The 20,162-nt window shown below is 27.9% G+C and overlaps 1 protein-coding gene across 2 annotated transcripts; it reads right to left on the reverse strand.

Annotated features, from left to right (window-relative positions):
* Positions 1–350: 350 nt before the first annotated feature.
* Positions 351–16,326, reverse strand: LOC130674715 (uncharacterized). Of its 2 annotated transcripts, none has more exons than XM_057480129.1 (7): positions 15,744–16,326; positions 14,755–14,844; positions 10,731–12,842; positions 7,508–9,647; positions 5,764–6,301; positions 2,127–2,991; positions 351–850 (listed from the first exon to the last, which is right to left on the reverse strand). In XM_057480129.1, the coding sequence occupies exons 3-7, from the start codon at positions 12,754–12,756 to the stop codon at positions 549–551; spliced, it is 5,871 nt and encodes a 1,956-aa protein (XP_057336112.1). In that variant the 5' UTR covers positions 12,757–12,842; positions 14,755–14,844; positions 15,744–16,326; the 3' UTR covers positions 351–548. The 2 variants fall into 2 exon arrangements, with proteins under 2 accessions (XP_057336112.1, XP_057336111.1); XM_057480128.1 differs by having other exon boundaries at positions 10,731–12,964.
* Positions 16,327–20,162: the final 3,836 nt, after the last annotated feature.

The raw sequence follows: 20,162 nt of genomic DNA on the forward strand, positions 1-20,162 counted from the left end.
TATAAAAATCACAAGACACCTTTTTTGTAGCCCTTTAAATTATCTACAAAAAAGGTCTCTTTGACTTTTCGTCAATCTCCAATGGTACCAAAGATATATCACTTATCGCTAAAACCAAAATTCAAAATCACTCCCTTATTTATTTTTCCCGCGATTTTTTAAACTTTTTATCTTTCTCACAAAATAACTCGTGAAATATCAGTCGCACAAAAAAAATCATTGATTACTTTTTTGTACTAAATTAAATTCTCTACAAAAAAGGTCCTTATCACTTTTCCATTATCTCTGATAACTTAAAAATTACAAGCCTTCAAAGATAAATAAAAGAACAAAACTTATAAAATGATAAGTAAAAAAAATGATATATTTATTGAAAGCTCTTACATTAATAAAAAATATAAAAAAAATGACCATATATATACTCATATATATTTTATATATATCTATATATATATTTATCAATGATAACCGTATAAAATAAAACAAATTTTATTTAAATTGGCACTTAAATTTGGCGTTAATTTGCTCACCTTTAATTAATAGGTTAATTACTCGTCGTAATTAATGGAAACTGTTGTACCATCCGCCGATAACTTGAAATAATTATTACCTGTCCTGGTAATTATTTCATCTAGATGCGTGTTGTTGGCCGTTATAAGGTCGCAAATTATTCGGTAGAACCCGCGAGCAAACGGATGCGAATTGGCGGCCGTGTGATTTAATTTGTTTTTCTTCAGTATTTTTATTGCGTTGTCGTAATCCTTTGTGTGCAATGAGGCTTTTAGCTCGTCCAAGTCACGATGCAATTGCAGTACGAGGGATTTGTACTCCGGCTCTGGTCTATTGTACTCTGGAATTTTTAAAGTTTTTGTTTGAATTTTTTAGAAGTGGGAATTATTCGCGGGGAAGACTTTGATGATTCATATCTTGGTAGATATTGAAGATACGGTGAAAGGGCGTGAGTACTTTTTTTAGAGAATTTTGAGAGCTACAAAAAAGGTCCTTATGAAATTTTTCATATCTCTAGCCGGTTGGGAGATAGAGGCGGTGCAGTAGGAATTGAAAAATTTACTAGTTCTTGGATCAATGAAATTTAAAAGTTTTGTAACTTGTACGTTTCTAAGTTAACGGAAAAATTTTGAGGACATTTTTTGTAGGCCTCAAAATTCTCTACAAAAAAGGTCTGAATAAATTTTTCCGTATCTTGAACCGTTCGGAAGATAGAGCCGGTGCAGTCGAAATTCAAAAAATTCCGTTCTTGGATCAATGAAATTTAAAAGGTCTTTAACTTGACAGTTTTCAATTTTTCAAAATAATTTTGCAGACATTTTTTGTAGGCCTTAATATTCTCTACAAAAAAGTCTGGATAAATTTTTTCGTATCTTGAACCGTCTGGAAGATAGAGCCGGTGCAGTAGAAATTCAAAAAATTCCGTTCTTGGATCAATGAAATTTAAAAGTTCTATAACTTGAAAGTTTTCAATTTTACAAAAAAATTTTGTAGACATTTTTTGTAGGCCTTCGAATTCTCTACAAAAAAGGCCTGAATAAATTTTTTCGTATCTTTAGTCGTTTGGAAGATAGAGCCGGTGCAGTAGAAATTCAAAAAATTCCATTCTTGGATCAATGAAATTTAAAAATTCTATAACTTGAAAGTTTTTAATTTTACAAAAAAATTTTGTAGACATTTTTTGTAGGCCTTAAAATTCTCCACAAAAAAGATATCAATAAATTTTTTCGTATCTCCAGCCGTTTAGAACCCAGAGGCTTAATTTCACAATAAAAATTCCCCAGATCCTAATTCAGTAAATCCAAAATCCCCATAACTCAAAGCACTAAAATTTTTTTCTTATCCTTCAGAACCCAACCAGAACTGACCCCAAAATTCCCCAGATCTAAATTCCCAAAAATTCAAAATTCCACCTCAAAATTCCCCAGAACTTGGAACAATGAAACAAAAAAACCCTCATAACTTCTGCATTAGAAGCCCTACAAAAAAAGGTCCGAGATCTTTTTTGTAGCTCTTGAAATTCTCTACAAAAAGTTCCTTGGCCCTTTTCCCGTATCTCCAATCCCCAGCTCAATATTCCCCATCAAAGCTCATAGACTAAAAATTCTCTAACTTACCGATCAAAGATAGCTCGCGGTTACCATCAAATAAATTCCGTCCATCAGCGCCCCCTCTGGAGACCCTCCTGGGTGCATCGAACTCGACATGCGCGATCGGTATCTCCTCCCTGAGCTGCCTTACCGGCCGCGGATCTGCATTACCGGCCGCGGAATTGAAATTCGCCCTGCGATCCGGCGACGGCGAGGAAATTTCAACATTCAGATGCTGCTCCGACTGATCATCATGATGGGTGTCAGTGCCATTGGCCTGTCTCACTTGATCATCATAATAATTATTGAAATCTGCTAGAAGTGTCTGGTCAATGTCATCTCTAGTGCTATCAAATAAATGTATTAGTAAATTATTATGAATATCGGAATTATGTTGCAGTGATTTTTTATAATCAAGCGATTCCTGCAGAACAATGGCGACTCGAGCGGCATCTTGACGGGGAAGAATCGAAAACAATCTTCTCAGTGTCTCCCAGTACTGCCCGGGTTCGATTTTTTCTGATATGACGTCAAAAATTATATTCGGCAGTGACCCGGGATCTGTTTTACCGGCCGTCGATTCGTCAACAGGAGGTCCGATTACCAACGGAGTCACCAGGTCGGCAAGTTGGCTTGCAATTTGACTGATGGTTCGATTCTTACTTAGGAGGACTTTTATGGTAAAGGTTAGGAAAGTTCTGAGGCTTCCTACTGCGAAGTTGACCATCAGTTTCGACAGGATCATGTAGATGTAGGTGGTGTCGAATTTTGCTATAGTGTTTTCGTATACATTTTCGAGGAAGGCGACGTAGTTCTGGGAGATCGCGTGCTCCAGGATCTGCTTCGCCTCAAGCTCGGGCGCGATGTGAATGTGAGTCAGTTTGGCAGGAATCTGCAAATTTTTAGGAATTATTAGCGGGGTAATTAATAGGGCTGTACATCTAAACCGGCTTAACCGGTTAAAAAAGTTAACCAGGTTAATTAGCTGGTTAGCTGGTCAGCTTAGCTAATTTAACCGGTTAACTTCATTAGCTTGGCTAAGCAGCCAAAGGCTTAACCGGTTAACTCAAATTGGCTAGGCTAATTAGCTGAGGGTTTAACCGGTTAAATGGTTAATTTTTTTTTTCATCTATTCGCTACTTTATCTTAGAAAATGTATTGGAAATATCATATTTCTTTAAGTTTAGACCGAAAAAGCTATAACATAAAATTTATACTATTAGTTAAAAAAAAATTCTCTACAATTTTTCGAATTATTTAATTTAAAATAAATCGCGTTACTAATGCCAAATGGGCGTATATCAAAATATACGCCCTTTTGGCTCTGTAGAATCAAAAAGGCGTATTAAAAAATTTTTTTTTTCGGATAAACTTGGGAATGTTACAACAAAATTTATCCAGAAAAAAACGAAAATAAAATTTTTTTTGACATACGTTCTTTTGGCTTTAGTAACGCGATATATTTTTAATTGAATAATTTGAAAAATTGGAGTGATTTTTTTTTGAACTAATAGTATAAATTTTTTGTTATAGCTTTTTCGGTCTAAAATTTAAGAAATATGATATTTCCAATACATTTTCTAAGATTGAGTAGTGAATAGATGAAAAAAAAAAATTAACCATTTAACCGGTTAAACCCTCAGCTAATTAGCCTAGCTAATTTAAGTTAACCGGTTAAGCCTTTGGCTGCTTAGCCAAGCTAATGAAGTTAACCGGTTAAATTAGCTAAGCTGACCAGCTAACCAGCTAATTAACCTGGTTAACTTTTTTAACCGGTTAAGCCGGTTTAGATGTACAGCCCTAGTAATTAATCAGCAATTGGAAAATAAGTAGGGGGGGGGGGAATTAGCATCTGAGGAATTTAGAAATAAAAATTAGCAGTACGAGTAAAACTGTGGGTTGGTTATAAAAAAAATTAGGAAGAGAGGTAGAGTAGGAAAAAAATCAGCAATCAGGGAAAATTAGAATTGGAAATTAAACACAAGGTGAAGGAAATAATGCATAGAATTAGCAATCGAATGGTTAGAAATTTAGCAATGAAAGAAAATTAGTAACGGAATTATAAACGAATTTATAGAAAAAGTCAGCAGAGAATAAAAAATTAGCAATGGAAAGTTGACAACAAAAATCAAAATTAGAAAGTAAATCAGCAACAAAAACTAAAATGCAGCAATAAGAAATCAGAGACGTGAAAATTAGCAATCAATGAGCTGATAATTTACAGTAATAAAAATAAAATTTAGCAATGAAACATTAGCAGCAATATCAAGAATCAGCGACAATAATCAGCAACTCGTGAAAAATGATGTGAATAAAAACTTGAATTTAGAAATAAAAATGGAAATTGGAAAAAAAGTGAGGAGGGAAAATTTAGCAACAAAAAATTTGAAATTGAGTGGTAAAGTAAATCGGCAGTGAAAATAAAAATTAGCAATAAGGAATCCAAAAAAAATTCTACATACTAAGAATTATCAGCTAATTAATAAGAAAAATTAGAAATACGAATTTGAAATAAGCAATACGAAAAACGGCAAGGAAATTGACAGCCAACTATCAAAAAAATAGAAACTAAAATTAGAAATAGAAAGTCAGTATTAAAAATTAGCATAAAAAAATCAGAAATAAAAAATAGCAACTAAAATCAGAAATAAAATTTAGATTTAAAAAATAGGAATAAAAAAGGGAAATTTAAATTAGCAACAGAAAATCAGAAATCAAAATTGACAACCAAAAGTTAGAAATACAATTTAGAAATTAAAAATCAAAAATACAAAATAGCAAGAAAAAATCAGAAATCCAAATTAGTAACGAAAATCAAAAATACAAATTGTCAACCAAAAGTCAGAAATACAAATTAGCAACCAAAAGTTAGAAATACAAATTAGAAATTAAAAATCAGAAATACAAATTGGCAAGAAAAAATCAGAAATCCAAATTAGTAACGAAAATCAAAAATACAAATTGTCAACCAAAAGTTAGAAATACAAATTAGAAATTAAAAATCAGAAATACAAATTAGCAACCAAAAGTTAGAAATACAAATTAGAAATTAAAAATCAGAAATACAAATTGGCAAGAAAAAATCAGAAATCCAAATTAGTAACGAAAATCAAAAATACAAATTGTCAACCAAAAGTCAGAAATACAAATTAGCAACCAAAAGTTAGAAATGAAAATTAGCAACAAAAAATCAGAAATACAAATTAGCAATAAATATAGGAAATAAAAGTTAGGCATGAAAAATCAGCAGCAAATTAATAAAAAATCAGGAATTAAAATCAGCAATAAAAAAACACAAATGAAAAATCAGAAATAAAAATAACCGACCAAAAATCAGAAATAAAAAATAGCAATAAAACTCGGAAATAAAACTTAGGCATAAAAAATTAGCAGCAAACTTATAAAAAATAAGAAACTAAAATTAGCATCAAAAAATAAAGAATTAAAATCAGCAATAAAAAGTCGCAACTGAAGAATCAAAAATAAATAATCAGAAATAAAACTTCGACAAAAAAAACAGCAACATAAAAATTAACATCTCTCTTACAAAATAAAAAATTAGCAATGAAAAGATCTGACTTACGAGGATAGAAATGACTAAAATCCTTATCAGCGACAAAATAAAATAATGAAAAATAAAATAAATAAAAAATCAATGACTCACCGTATGACCAAATTGACAATTACCAGCACGTAATCGCGCACAATTACCATATTTCAATTGACAGTGGCACAGATTCCTGAATTGAAATTTAGCATCCGAATGCGCGCTATTGCCATCAACTTGCGGGTCGTAGACGTTACGGAGTCTCGTTGGGTTCCCATTCAGCGGTTGCAATTTCGGATTATTTATACTTGTTACGCAATTAAAACTATTGTTATTTGTTCTAGTAAAATTATTGTTTGCAATATTATTATTGTTATTGTTGTTGTTTATGTTTGCGTCCTGTGAAAACCTTTGCTTCCTGCGCTCAAGTAATTCACGTTGGTGTTTTTGATTCCAATTGTTGTTGTTGTTGTTGTTGGTGACATTGTTTTGATTGTTGTTGTTGTTGTTGTTGGGCTGAATATTGATCGCGTTGTATGAAGACTCAAATTCGTTATTGTTTTGAGTAAAATAGGCGTCAAAATTGACAGATTCCATGGCATTAAAACGCTCCAGTTTGGGACTTTTTTGTGGGGCGACGTCATCGAATTCTGCTCTGTAAATTTTTATTTATTTTATTTTTACGTCAAATTTTATAATCAAGTTTTTTTTAATTTAGTTTTTTTCACGATTCGTAACTAAAAATTTGCGAAATTTATGAATTTCAAAATTTGGAAAAAAAAATGTCTGGGAAACTCGAAACTAAAAATTTAAGGAAATTTTTGAATTTAAAAATTTGAAAAAAAAATTTCTGAGAAACTCAAAATCAAAAATTTATGAAGCTTATGAATTTCAAAATTTGAAAAAAATTTCTGAGACAAAACTCAAAATTTGTGAAATTTATAAATTTCAAAATTTGAAAAAAAAATTTTTGAGAAACTCAGAACCGAAAATTTCAGAAATTTAGAAATTTCAAAATTTGAAAGAAAATTCTGAGAAAGTCGGAACCAAAAATTTCAGAAATTCATGAATTTCAAAATTTGAAAAAAAATTTGTGAAATTTATAAATTTCGAAATCTGAAAAAAAATTTGTGAAATTTATAAATTTCGAAATCTGAAAAAAAAACTTCTGAGAAACTCAGAACCAAAAATTTCAGAAATTTATGAATTTCAAAATTTGAAAGAAAAATTTCTGAGAACCTCAAAAGCAAAAGTTTGAGAAATTTATGAATTTCAAAATTTGAAACAAGTTTTCTGAGACACTCAAAACTAAAAGTTTTATAAAATAATTTCTCCAAAAATTTATCTCTGAACATTTAAAAAATTTACAAATTAGAGAATTTAGAAAATTTAAAAAAAAAAATGACAAAATTTGAAAATTTCAAACATTTGAAAACTTTAAAAATTAAAAAAAAATGAAAATAATTTCAAAATATTCCGAACATATCAAGAATATTTTTTAGAAAATTCTTAACTAGAAATTTTCGAAATTTCAAAAATATTTCGTTCAAAATTTATAACTAAAAATTTCAAAAATTGGAAAATTAAAATAGTTTTTTTTTATAAATTCATAACAAAAATTTACAAAATGTCTTTTTTTTAAATATCAAAAATATATAAATTTCAAAATTTAAATAAAATGTTTTCAAAATTTCGAAACTAACAATTTTTTAAAAATTTTATTCAAAATTCATAACTCAAAATTTTATAAAATATTTTTTCCAAAAATTTACAACTAAAATTCTCAAAATTTCAAAATTCTCAAAATATTATTTTTTTAAAAAAATTATAAATTTGCAACCTAAGAAAAAATTGAACTTACAAATCAGCATCCAATGAATCATCCTCGCAATGAATATCAAGAAAATCATCATCATCAGCTTTTTCCTTCTCCTGATCCTCCGTCTCACTGTCCGACTCCAACCTCTTTTGCGAATTCAAATCTTCTTTATCCCCTTTCTCCTCAAGCTTTCTCCGACCATCATCATCATCATCATCATCATCATCATCATCACTATTCAAGTTCAAGTCCTCATTCAAGTCAACCTTTTCCCCAGAATTAGTAAGAGTACTATTAAATGCATTCGTTAAATCCGACCTACTCCTACTTTGCGACGCATCAACAAAACCCGAGGATTGACTACTGCCGCTTGAACTTGAATCCGAACTACTACTCGAATCACTACTACTTACACTACTTTTACTACTAGTACTACTACTATCATCATCCGTCAACGTATCATCATTATCATCATCAAGACTACGATCTATTTCATCATTTTCATCCTGGCGGCCATTTTGTTGACATTCGACGCCATTTTGTTGACTCGTGACTTCATTTTCCTTTAAATCATCAACTAAACACTTTTGGCCGCCATCTTGTTGTCGTATGGCGCCATTTTGTTCCATATCCTGACTTTCAACACCTAAAGCGCCATCTTGTCGTCTTTGGTCGCCATTTTGTTGTTGCTGGTCGCCATCTTGTTTAGGTTGGTCGCCATCTTGTTGACTTTCATCGTCATTTTGATTTAAATTACGGCTAGTAACCTCTAGAGGACCATCTTTGTTATCTACGTCGCCATCTTGTTGAGATTGGCCGCCATCTTGTTGACGTACAGTTTTATTTTCCTTCAAATCTAGATTTTCGACACCTAGGGCGCCATCTTCTTTATCTAAGTCGCCATCTTGTTGACTTTTACTACCAGTTAATTTATTTTTCCCGCCATCTTGTTCAAAATCGTCCTGTTTACCCTCGATATTTGAATCGCCATTTTCTTTCTTCTGACTTCCATCTTTGTCACCTTGATCACTATTTTCCTTAATCTGGTTGTCATTTTCCCCATTTTTACTTTCCGTGTTCACAAGATGGCCGTCAGAAAGTCGATCCTGGCCGCCATTTTGATTCTGACTCTTCTCGCGGCCATTTTGTTCACCCGAATCGCGATTTGCTGAACTATTGTCAGGATTTTCGATATTTTGATCGGAAGTTAGAGTTAGTCCGCCATCTTGATCAGTAGTTTGAATGGACCCGCCATTTTGTTCACTCAAATTCCACGCGTACCATCTTCGGTCATCGAATTTCTTGGTTTCTTTTTCATTAGAAGTGACATTTTCCGAACTTTCCTCATCATCGTCGTCACTGTCGTTAATTTTTTCGAAATATTTAAATAATCTCGAACTTTCTTCGTCGTCACCTGACGAATCCGAACTGTCGTCTCTCCACCGATCGCGAGTTCGAGATTTTTCGGGTTTTTTATCCGTTTCTTCTTTCGATCCGCGGCTTAGTTTTGATCTCAGGTCACTAGGGTCGCGGCAAGTAGTTTCCAGGCTGTCTAAATTATCGGGGATATTTCTGGGGGGTGAAATGGGCCGTATTGGGACTTTTTTGATCGTTAATTGGGTGGCAACATTCGTCACAATACGAAGTTTAGTTTCGCGTGGTTTTGGTTCTTCACGAGTTTCGACGACCGGAATTTTTATTGGCGAGTGTTTACGTCGGGGCTGGCCGCCATTTTGTTGAGATTTGGAAGTTGACGCCACTGGCTGTTGGTTATTATTAAGATTAATGGTTACGCTGCTGATGGAACGACTCGAAGCTAAAAGAGGCGCGAGTTCGGGTATTTTCGACCAGTTTTCGAAAGACTTCATCAGCTTTTTGTGTACCGATTCGTCGCTGACCAAAGCGCGGGGTCGCGAGGGTCTCGCGATGCGAATCCCGAAAACTTCGTCTTCGGCTGCGAACATATCGATTAGTTTTGTCTTTCGAGGTTTTTTGCTAGTGCAGGGTGTAGTTGATTCTAGTTTACGTTTTTGAGAGACGGGCTCGGGGTCGGAGACAATTTTTTGCACGACTTTTGGGGTTAGGAAGTGGGTGAATAATTTTTTTAAATGCTGACGGTTTGCGTTTATTGGACAGGCTAGAGCTAAAGCTGAATCGATTTCAGCCTCGAGATTCGGATTTCCTTTAAAAAAAAATAAAAAGTTTTAGAGATAAGTCTGAAATTCGACTATCGATTTTTTTTAGTCGATAAATCGATTAAATTTTGTAGAATTGAATTTTTCAAGTGAAATGACGAAAAAAAAAATTTTATCGATATATCGATTTTTTCGAGTTATCGAATTGATAATTTGATTCGAGATATCGATAGGAAAAATTTTTTTAATAAAAATTCTTTTCTACATGTAAAATCTAAAGAATTCCTGTATATCGAATCTTATCAATTTATCGTAATGAATCGATTCGATACATTGTAAAAATAGATAATTAAATTTAAAAAATTCGATTAATTAAAGAATTTAATATAAATACATTTACAATAATAGATCAAATGTCGATCTTTATGAATTCGATGTATCGAAAAATATCAATCGATTAAATATGTAAAACATCGATACATCGAACTACATAAAATCGACTCATTGATAAGTATCGATTATTTAAAAATATTATGGATCGATATATCGATAAACATAGAGTCGATACATCAAAATATATCGAGTAATCGAACTATAAAAATTCGAGATATGAAAAAAATCGATTAATAGAATCGTTAAAGTTGATATACCAAATAACGCATAATCGATCGATTAATAAGTATCGATTATTTAAAAAGTATGATAGATCGATATATAATCGATCCATCGAAACATCGATCAATATATAGTCGATACATCTAAATATATCGATTGATCAAACTGTGAAAATTCGAGATATCAAAAATATCGATCAATTGACTCGTAAAAATTTATATAACAAATGCAATCGATTGATCGATAACAATCGATTATGTACAATATGATAGATCGATATATCAATGTATAGTCGATACATAGAAACGTATCGATTAGTCGAACGAAGAAAATTCGATATATCGAATAATATCGATTCATTGAATCGTAAAATTTGATACACCTAACACATAATCGATTTATTGATAAGTATCGATTATCCAAAATATGATAGATCGATGTATCGAAATGCATCGATTACCCGACATTCGATATCAATTTTTTTTTTAAATTAAAAATAGCGAAAAATAATTTACCTTGATCATTTAAATTACAAATCCTGTTAACGATCTCTTGACTCAATACCGATTGCTCGCCTGTATCTTCAACAGTATTATCGAAACGTGGCATCGACGGAAGCTTCTGTCCAGCAGAATCCTGTTTACATCGACACCGACCTTTCTTACAATCCGATTCCTCACAAACCTTTTCAACCACAACTGGTACTTTTTTTTTACGACCACGCTGACCTTTGACCTTAACTGTAACCTCTTTCTTACCGGCAGCTTTGCACGGCCTACCTCTTTTTTTTGCCGGCGGCTTAACCGACATACTATCTGGCGACGGCGATCGAGAATCGACCCCGCGTTTTCGACGGCTCTGAGTATTTTTTAGCTTCTGGGTTTCATTTGCGTCCAAATCACTTCCGGCTCTCGTATTGAATGTATACAAATATCTCTTTTTTTCCGCCTTGTCTTCTATAATTACAGTCCTCTTTGGAAATTCCTCCCGTGGAAATATTTTGCTCTTCTTACCAGTAGAAGTTCCGATAGTGATCTCGATCGGTATCACGGCCATTTCTTCTCCAGCCTTCTCGGGCTCGATAACTTCCCGACTGATTTCACTCACTGCCTTATCGACTTCCGGCATCGGCTCGACCTCAGTCGGTACCGTCTCTGCCTTATCGACTACCACTGCAGGCTCAGTGACAGTCGGCACTTCCTCTGGCTTATCGACTTCCATTGTCAGCTCGGAATCAGTCGATAATTTCTCTGCCTTATCGATTTTAGCTGTCGGCTCGGCCTCAGTCGGTAACTTCTCAGTCGGTAACTTCTCAGCCGATAACCTGCGATTTTTTCTAGTACCAGCCGGTAAAGATTCTCGACTTTGATTATTTTTAAGAAATCGATCACAAGTTACTTCTTCTACAATTTCGTCGTAAAAACCTTCGCTGTAATTAATCGGTATGTTTTTACGCAGACTATAGCGTCCGCTGCGTCCTGATGATACCGATTGAGTGTCAGAATTCTCTTCCGATAAACGACGGCATGATTTTATCGCGATTATTCTATCGACTGCCGATATTTTTGAACTTTCTCTACTCGCGTCGTTACCGATCTCCAAATTTTCGATACCGATCTCCATATTTTCAGTTTCGATCTCCATATTTTCAGTCGTAGCTTCGATATTTTCAGTAACTACCGATTTTTCGTTACCGATTTTCTTTTCTTCTGGTTTTTTCTTCTCGATTTCCACTTTATTCTCAATTTCCAACTTCTCATCTCCAGTTTTCAAATTATTATTTCCAATATCCAAATTTTCTTTACCGATCTCATCTTCTAAGTCGATACTTTTCTTCTTTTTTGGTATTCTGTAATTTTTCAAGCATGCCAGTGAATTTTTATCAGACTCAGAGGATACCGATAATGTATTGCAAAAATCGGTTGGCTCTTCTTCAAATTCCAGCGCCATGATACTCGAAACTCCTGACAAATTATTGTCTTTGGGTTGACTTCTGACTTTTTCCAATTTTTTCAAAATTGTCGACTCACCGGAAATCACCTCAGCATCAAAATCGTTACCGATCTCTGCCGATTTTTCAAATTTTGAACCTTGGGACGCAATACTGAGCTTAGCTCTACAATTTTTATTCGAATCCAAGTCATCGAATTCATCAAATTTCCAATTATTTGCCGATTTATTTTTCCAAAAATTAGCATCCGTTGAAATCGAACGCTTATCACGTTTTTTAGTTTTTTTTGAACGATTTGAAGCAAACGTTACTTTTTTACGAGAGTAATTTAAACTTCGAGTGCTGTATTCGTCATCAGATGGCTCTGGGGAGGTCAGCGATGGCTTGGATGTTCTTACATAATTATTTAATAATTTATTTGTACGTTCGAATGTTTTTTTACGCAGTTTATCTTTAAGAGATAACGATAAGTCGTTTGTTTTTGTCAAGTCGATTAATTTAACTCGGGGGATAAGTTTTAGTTTATCGGCCGGTAAGGATTTGGCGGTCGGTAAAGCAGACGAAGATTGCTGTTGTTGCGATTGGGTCATTGTGGTCGATAAAGAAGAGGTAGACGATGATAATGACGGTGATGGGCTTGATAATAACGGCTGTGATTGGGTACGACGACGTGAACCTGGTGGTGATATTATTTTTTCAGTTAAATCCGATTTCAAACGATCTAATTCACTTTGAAAACGTTTTGGTTTAGCCATTTTGACCTCGTGGAATTTCCCAGCTCCCTTGGTGATTATTATACTGTGTATAATTAGTTATTTTAGATATATTTTTTATTAATTATAATTACTAAAGTGCTTTAAATTTAAAATATATACATTTTTTTACAGTTACGGGAGTGTAGTTTTTTTTAAATGGTATATTATGGGGAAAGTATTGAATTTAGAGATATAGTGTACTGATACTTTTTTGTAGGGAATTTTATTCTCTACAAAAAAAGTCCTGAGGAATTTTTACGTAAGTTTGATAGATTAGGAGTTATTGGACTTGAAGTAAAAGGAAATTGGAAATTGAAATTTGGTGTTTTAATTTTTTGAATTTGTAATGTCGGTAACTTTGAATCTATGGGACTTATGTGAAAGATGCGAAGGACCTTTTTTGTAGGAAATTTATTTCTCTATAAAAAAGGTTCTGATGATTTTCAACGTAAGTTTGGTAGATTATGAGTTATGGGATTTAAAGTAAAGTGGAAATTAGAAAATCGAAATCTGGTGATTCAATTTTCTAAAATTTGATTTTATAACGGCGATAACTTTGAATCTATGGGAGTTAAGGGAAATTTGATAAGGACTTTTTTTGTAGAGAAATGAATTCTCTACAAAAAAGGTCCTTAGGGTTTTCAATGTTGAGTTGATAGATTATGAGTTATTGAATTTAAAGTAAAATGGAAATTTGAAATCTAAATTTGATGATTCGATTTTCTAAAAGTTGGATTCATAACGACGATAACTTTGAATCTATGGGAGTTATGGGAAATATGCTCAGGACCTTTTTTGTAGAGAATTAAATTCTCTATAAGTTTTATTCAGAACTTTTGTCAAAAAATTTTGATTTTAAAAAGCTACAAGCATTTGAAGATTTTGAAACGTAAAAAATGAAAATTTATTTAAATTTTCAGCGATTTTACTTGTGTTCAAACGGTTGTAACTTCAAAACTACTGATCATACGATAATTTTTCAAGATAACAATTTTGTAGGGCACCAAATTTTATACAGAATTTTGTATTGATTAATTTTTTTTTATAATAAATTAGTTGAAGGTTACAGGAGCAAAAGAAAATTTTGCACTAAAATTTCGACTAAAAAAAAGTTTATTTTAAAAATTTTGAATTTTGTAACTGCAATTAAAAATGTTTATTATGTCTAAAGCACTTTTGGTTAATTTGAAAGGTAAAATTTAAAAAAAAATTAAATTATTAATAAAAAATTTATTAATTCTTAAGATTTTAAACTCCGCGGCCGCAAATTTTCAATACTTAACTTTTTACTTAATTAAAATAATTAATTAAGAAAAAATATTGAAAATAAAATTTTGAACTTGCAGACTATTGAAATTAATTTAAATAATTAATTAATTTACTCTAAACAATTAATTAATTAATGAAAATAAAAAATGACTTAAATAATTTTAAACTCGCGGGTAATTCAAAAAATTTAAATAATTAATTTTTTTTTTCAATTCTAGGACAACTGAAGACTAATTAGAAAATTAATTAATTTGTTATAAATAATTAATTAATTAACAAAACATAAAAATCATGCAGAATTTCTAACCCTTAGGTAATTAAATTATGAATGTGAATGTCGCAGACATCAGACGAATTTAAAATTACTAATTAATAGAGTATATGATTAATAAAATTAAATTTAAAAAATTAATATATGCATTTTTTCAAAATATTTTTTTTTTAATTATTTACTCTATTCATTTATAATTTAAAATTTGTCTAATGTCTGCTACATTCACATTCATGTTAAATTAATTAATAAATTAATTTATTAATTAAAAATCAGACAAATTTTTAACTTACGCGTAATTGAATTAATTATTTAATTAATTTTTTATTCCTTATGAAAAAAATATGAAAATTTTTTTTCCATCGCGACCACGCGGTTTTGATCTAGAAAAAAAAAAACAACAAAATTAATTAACTAATAAATCAATTAATTTATTAAGTTCAATAGTAATTAATATTAATAATTAATTAAGTAATTAAAAAAATTGAAAATTAATTTTTTTTTAAACAAAATTAATTTCCGCAAATTCACCACGTGGTCGAATAAAAAAAATTAATTAAAAAAATGAAAACCACTTAATTTTTCATTAATTAATTAATTATTTAATTTAAAAAAAATTCAAAAAATTCTTAACCTCGACAAAATAAAAAATTTTACTCGACAAAAAAAATTAAATGACAAATAATTTAAATTCAAATTCAAATTAATTATAAATATTAATTACTAATTACTAATTACCGAAATTTTTAATATTTTTATTTACAAAAAAAAATGAAAACAAAGAAAATTTTTTTAATTTTTGTCCGTCGGAAAAAAATGATCCTGAGGTTCAGACAATTGACAATTTTCGGATTTTTTTCCGACTAAATTACAAAAAATAAAAAAAATAAAAAAATGCACATGTAGAAAATTTAAAAAACTACAGGTGCAATTTTTCAAAAAATTTTTTTTTTTATAATTTATCCAAAAAAAATGATATTGAAGTTAGCCGACAAATAATTTTTGGACTTTTTTTTAGACAGTAAATTATAAAAAAAAAAATATTTAAAAAAATTGCAACTGTAGTTTTTAAAATTTTCCACATGTGCATTTTTTTAATTTTTTTTTTTCTTTAAATTTAATTGTAAAAAAAAAACCCAATTTTTAAATGTCTGCCGACTTCAGGATCGCAAAAAAAAAAATTTCAAAATTATTAGACCTCGGCTTCAGTATCAAAAATTCCAATTAATTATTTAAATTAATTGCAATAATTTCGTTAATTAAAAATAAAAAAAAAACTTACATCCATAAAAAATAATAAAAATTATAAAAAAACCTCGTGCACGTTTTCAATCTTCAGGTTTTTTTTTAAATTTCTTCGGTTCCCAATTTTTTAAATTAATTAATTAATTAATAAATTTACAAATAATAATTAATATTATAATTACACTGCACTGGCACTCAATTACAACATAAACACTCTTAATAATAACCACAAAATTAATTGTTAAAAAAAAAAATAATAAAGAAAAAAAAACAAATGCCGGAAAAAAAAATGGCGTAAAATAATAAATTTAAATTTAATTATTTATCAACACTGGTATTATTTATATATTTATATATATTTATATATTTATACATATGTATATTAAATATTAATTTATTTTTTTCTTTTGTGTAAAATTCTACGAAGTAGAGAAATTTAAACCGGAGACGATCGCTGAGAGATTTAGTGTCGGGTATCGATAGCGCGATAGTCAGAACTTTAACTGACTAGAGGATTTTATTTTCTTTATTTTTTTTTTTTATTACTGAGGTATGTAAGTAAATATGAGGGGTAAGACGGTAGGAGACGAGTAACAAAGAGCTCGAACTAAGGACCTGAAGTACTGAGTTGCTGTGCTTTAGATTTTTAGCGAGAGCATGACAGCCAGCCAGTGGATACTGAGAGGGAGCGCGCGCTTTTTAAACCCGCATGCGCGGTAATGGAAATTTATACGCGGGGTGATTGGAATTACGGATAATTTATTTTTTTAATTAATTTATTGATTAATATTTTAAGTAATTAATTAAAATTCATTTTTATATTACGCGGGAAAATTTCAAAATTTAATTTCAAATTTTGAATGTTTTTATAATAAATTTAATTATTTAAAAATTTAATTGGTAAATTAATTGATTATTTGATTAATTAATTAATTAATTATTGAAGCGGGAAAATTCAAATTTGAATTTTTGATGCTTTTTTGATAAATTGGGTTTATAAATTAATTAATTAATTAATTTTTGAAGCGGGAAAATTTAAATTTGAATTTTTAATGTTTTTTTAATAAATTGGATTTATAAACAAATTAATTAATTTATTTATGAAGCAGGAAAATTAAAATTTGAATTTTTAATGTTTTTTTTTAAACTTAATTATTTAATAATTTAATTAATAGATAAATAAATAAATTAATTAATTTTTGAAGCGGGAAAATTTGAATTTACATTTTTAATGTTTTTTTTAATAAAACTTAATTATTTATTTATTAAATTAATTGATAAATAAACTTATTAATTAATTAATTTATGAAGCGGGAGAATTTAAATTTGAATTTTTAATAATTTTTTAATAAAACTTAATTATTTATTTATTTAATTAATAGATAAATAAATAAATTAATTAATTTTTGAAGCGGGAAAATTTGAATTTGAATTTTTAATGTTTTTTTTAATAAACTTAATTATTTATTCATTTGTTTAATTAATAGATAAGTTAATTAATTAATTAATTTTTGAAGCGGGAAAATTTAAATTAGAATTTTTAATGTTTTTTTCAATAAACTTAATTAATTATTCATTTGTTTAATTAATAGATAAGTTAATTAATTAATTAATTTTTGAAGCGGGAAAATTTAAATTTAAATTTTTAATGTTTTTTTAATAAAACTTAATTATTGATTTATTAAATTAATAGATAAATAAATAAATTAATTAATTTTTGACGCGGGAAAAATTGAAATTTGAATGTTTTTTTAATAAACTTAATTATTTATTCATTTGTTTAATTAACAGATGAATAAATTAATTAATTTTTGAAACGGGAAAATTTTAATTTGAATTTTTAATGTTTTTTTTAATAAACTTAATTATTTATTCATTTGTTTAATTAATAGATAAGTTAATTAATTAATTAATTTTTGAAGCGGGAAAATTTAAATTAGAATTTTTAATGTTTTTTTCAATAAACTTAATTAATTATTCATTTGTTTAATTAATAGATAAGTTAATTAATTAATTAATTTTTGAAGCGGGAAAATTTAAATTTAAATTTTTAATGTTTTTTTAATAAAACTTAATTATTGATTTATTAAATTAATAGATAAATAAATAAATTAATTAATTTTTGACGCGGGAAAAATTGAAATTTGAATGTTTTTTTAATAAACTTAATTATTTATTCATTTGTTTAATTAACAGATGAATAAATTAATTAATTTTTGAAACGGGAAAATTTTAATTTGAATTTTTAATGTTTTTTTTAATAAACTTAATTATTTATTCATTTGTTTAATTAATAGATAAGTTAATTAATTAATTAATTTTTGAAGCGGGAAAATTTAAATTAGAATTTTTAATGTTTTTTTCAATAAACTTAATTAATTATTCATTTGTTTAATTAATAGATAAGTTAATTAATTAATTAATTTTTGAAGCGGGAAAATTTAAATTTAAATTTTTAATGTTTTTTTAATAAAACTTAATTATTGATTTATTAAATTAATAGATAAATAAATTAATTAATTAATTTTTGACGCGGGAAAAATTGAAATTTGAATGTTTTTTTAATAAACTTAATTATTTATTCATTTGTTTAATTAACAGATGAATAAATTAATTAATTTTTGAAACGGAAAAATTTTAATTTGAATTTTTAATGTTTTTTTTAATAAACTTAATTATTTATTCATTTGTTTAATTAATAGATAAGTTAATTAATTAATTAATTTTTGAAGCGGGAAAATTTAAATTAGAATTTTTAATGTTTTTTTCAATAAACTTAATTAATTATTCATTTGTTTAATTAATAGATAAGTTAATTAATTAATTAATTTTTGAAGCGGGAAAATTTAAATTTAAATTTTTAATGTTTTTTTAATAAAACTTAATTATTGATTTATTAAATTAATAGATAAATAAATTAATTAATTAATTTTTGACGCGGGAAAAATTGAAATTTGAATGTTTTTTTAATAAACTTAATTATTTATTCATTTGTTTAATTAACAGATGAATAAATTAATTAATTTTTGAAACGGGAAAATTTTAATTTGAATTTTTAATGTTTTTTTTAATAAACTTAATTATTTATTCATTTGTTTAATTAATAGATAAGTTAATTAATTAATTAATTTTTGAAGCGGGAAAATTTAAATTAGAATTTTTAATGTTTTTTTCAATAAACTTAATTAATTATTCATTTGTTTAATTAATAGATAAGTTAATTAATTAATTAATTTTTGAAGCGGGAAAATTTAAATTTAAATTTTTAATGTTTTTTTAATAAAACTTAATTATTGATTTATTAAATTAATAGATAAATAAATTAATTAATTAATTTTTGACGCGGGAAAAATTGAAATTTGAATGTTTTTTTAATAAACTTAATTATTTATTCATTTGTTTAATTAACAGATGAATAAATTAATTAATTTTTGAAACGGGAAAATTTTAATTTGAATTTTTAATGTTTTTTTTAATAAACTTAATTATTTATTCATTTGTTTAATTAATAGATAAGTTAATTAATTAATTAATTTTTGAAGCGGGAAAATTTAAATTTAAATTTTTAATGTTTTTTTAATAAGACTTAATTATTTATTTATTAAATTAATAGATAAATAAATAAATTAATTAATTTTTGACGCGGGAAAATTTAAATTTGAATTATTAATGTTTTTTTAATAAACTTAATTATTTATTTATTTGTTTAAGTAATCGATAAATTAATTAATGAATTAAATAAAAATTAATTTTTATAAAAAGGCGGGAAAATTAAAAATTAAAAATTTAATTATTTAGTTGATTATGAATTTAATTATTTATAAATTAATTTAATTAAAAAAAATTCAAGTTTTCTTAAAATTCGTAACCAATAAAGTCCTTAGTACTCAGTACCCAGGCGTTAAAAATTTTAATTTTAAAAATAGAATAGAAAATCAGAAAAAAAACTTTTTTTATCTCATTGAAAAAAAAAAAATTATTTGTATGCATATATACACGTGGACTTATATTTAAGTACTAAAAAAGTAAATAAAGGTTTAGGTACAAAAGTTTGGGTCATGTCTGGGTCTGGCTTTGGGTCTAGGTCTGGGTTTTAAGTCCTTAAGCTTCTCTATCTTTATTACTTTTTTAAAATCTGTTGATTTATTGTCATTTGTAAAAACAAATTTTTTTATGGTACATTTTATTACCTACTCTAAGATTTTAAGAGAGGAAATAAAATAAAATAAAAGAGAAAACGCAAATTTAAAAAATGAAAGGGCTGATACTTGAGGAAAAATTAAAAAGGATAAAAAAAAATATAAATGTTTAAATAGTGACTAAACTAGTGAGAATATCGGAAAAATGAATGAGATGAATTTTGTAGAGAATTAAATTTCCTATAAATTTATTTTAGTGCATTTTTATTGTAACTATCAATGGTAAGGTACAAATTTAATTTTAAGTTCTCGAGTAT

Source organism: Microplitis mediator, chromosome 9 (genome assembly GCF_029852145.1).
Source record: "Microplitis mediator isolate UGA2020A chromosome 9, iyMicMedi2.1, whole genome shotgun sequence".
In the NCBI taxonomy this organism is placed as follows: domain Eukaryota; kingdom Metazoa; phylum Arthropoda; class Insecta; order Hymenoptera; family Braconidae; genus Microplitis; species Microplitis mediator.

What these genes read in the sequence shown, in the direction of transcription:
- LOC130674715 (XM_057480128.1), bottom strand. Translation starts at nt 12,921, where the DNA reads ATGGCTAAACCAAAACGTTTTCAAAGTGAATTAGATCGTTTGAAATCG. An exon ending in TTGTAATTTAAATGATCAAG is followed by an intron (nt 9,648 to 10,730) that starts GTAAATTATTTT and finishes TTTTTTTTAAAG; the next exon opens with GAAATCCGAATCTCGAGGCT. An exon ending in CCGCGAGCTATCTTTGATCG is followed by an intron (nt 851 to 2,126) that starts GTAAGTTAGAGA and finishes TAAAAATTCCAG; the next exon opens with AGTACAATAGACCAGAGCCG.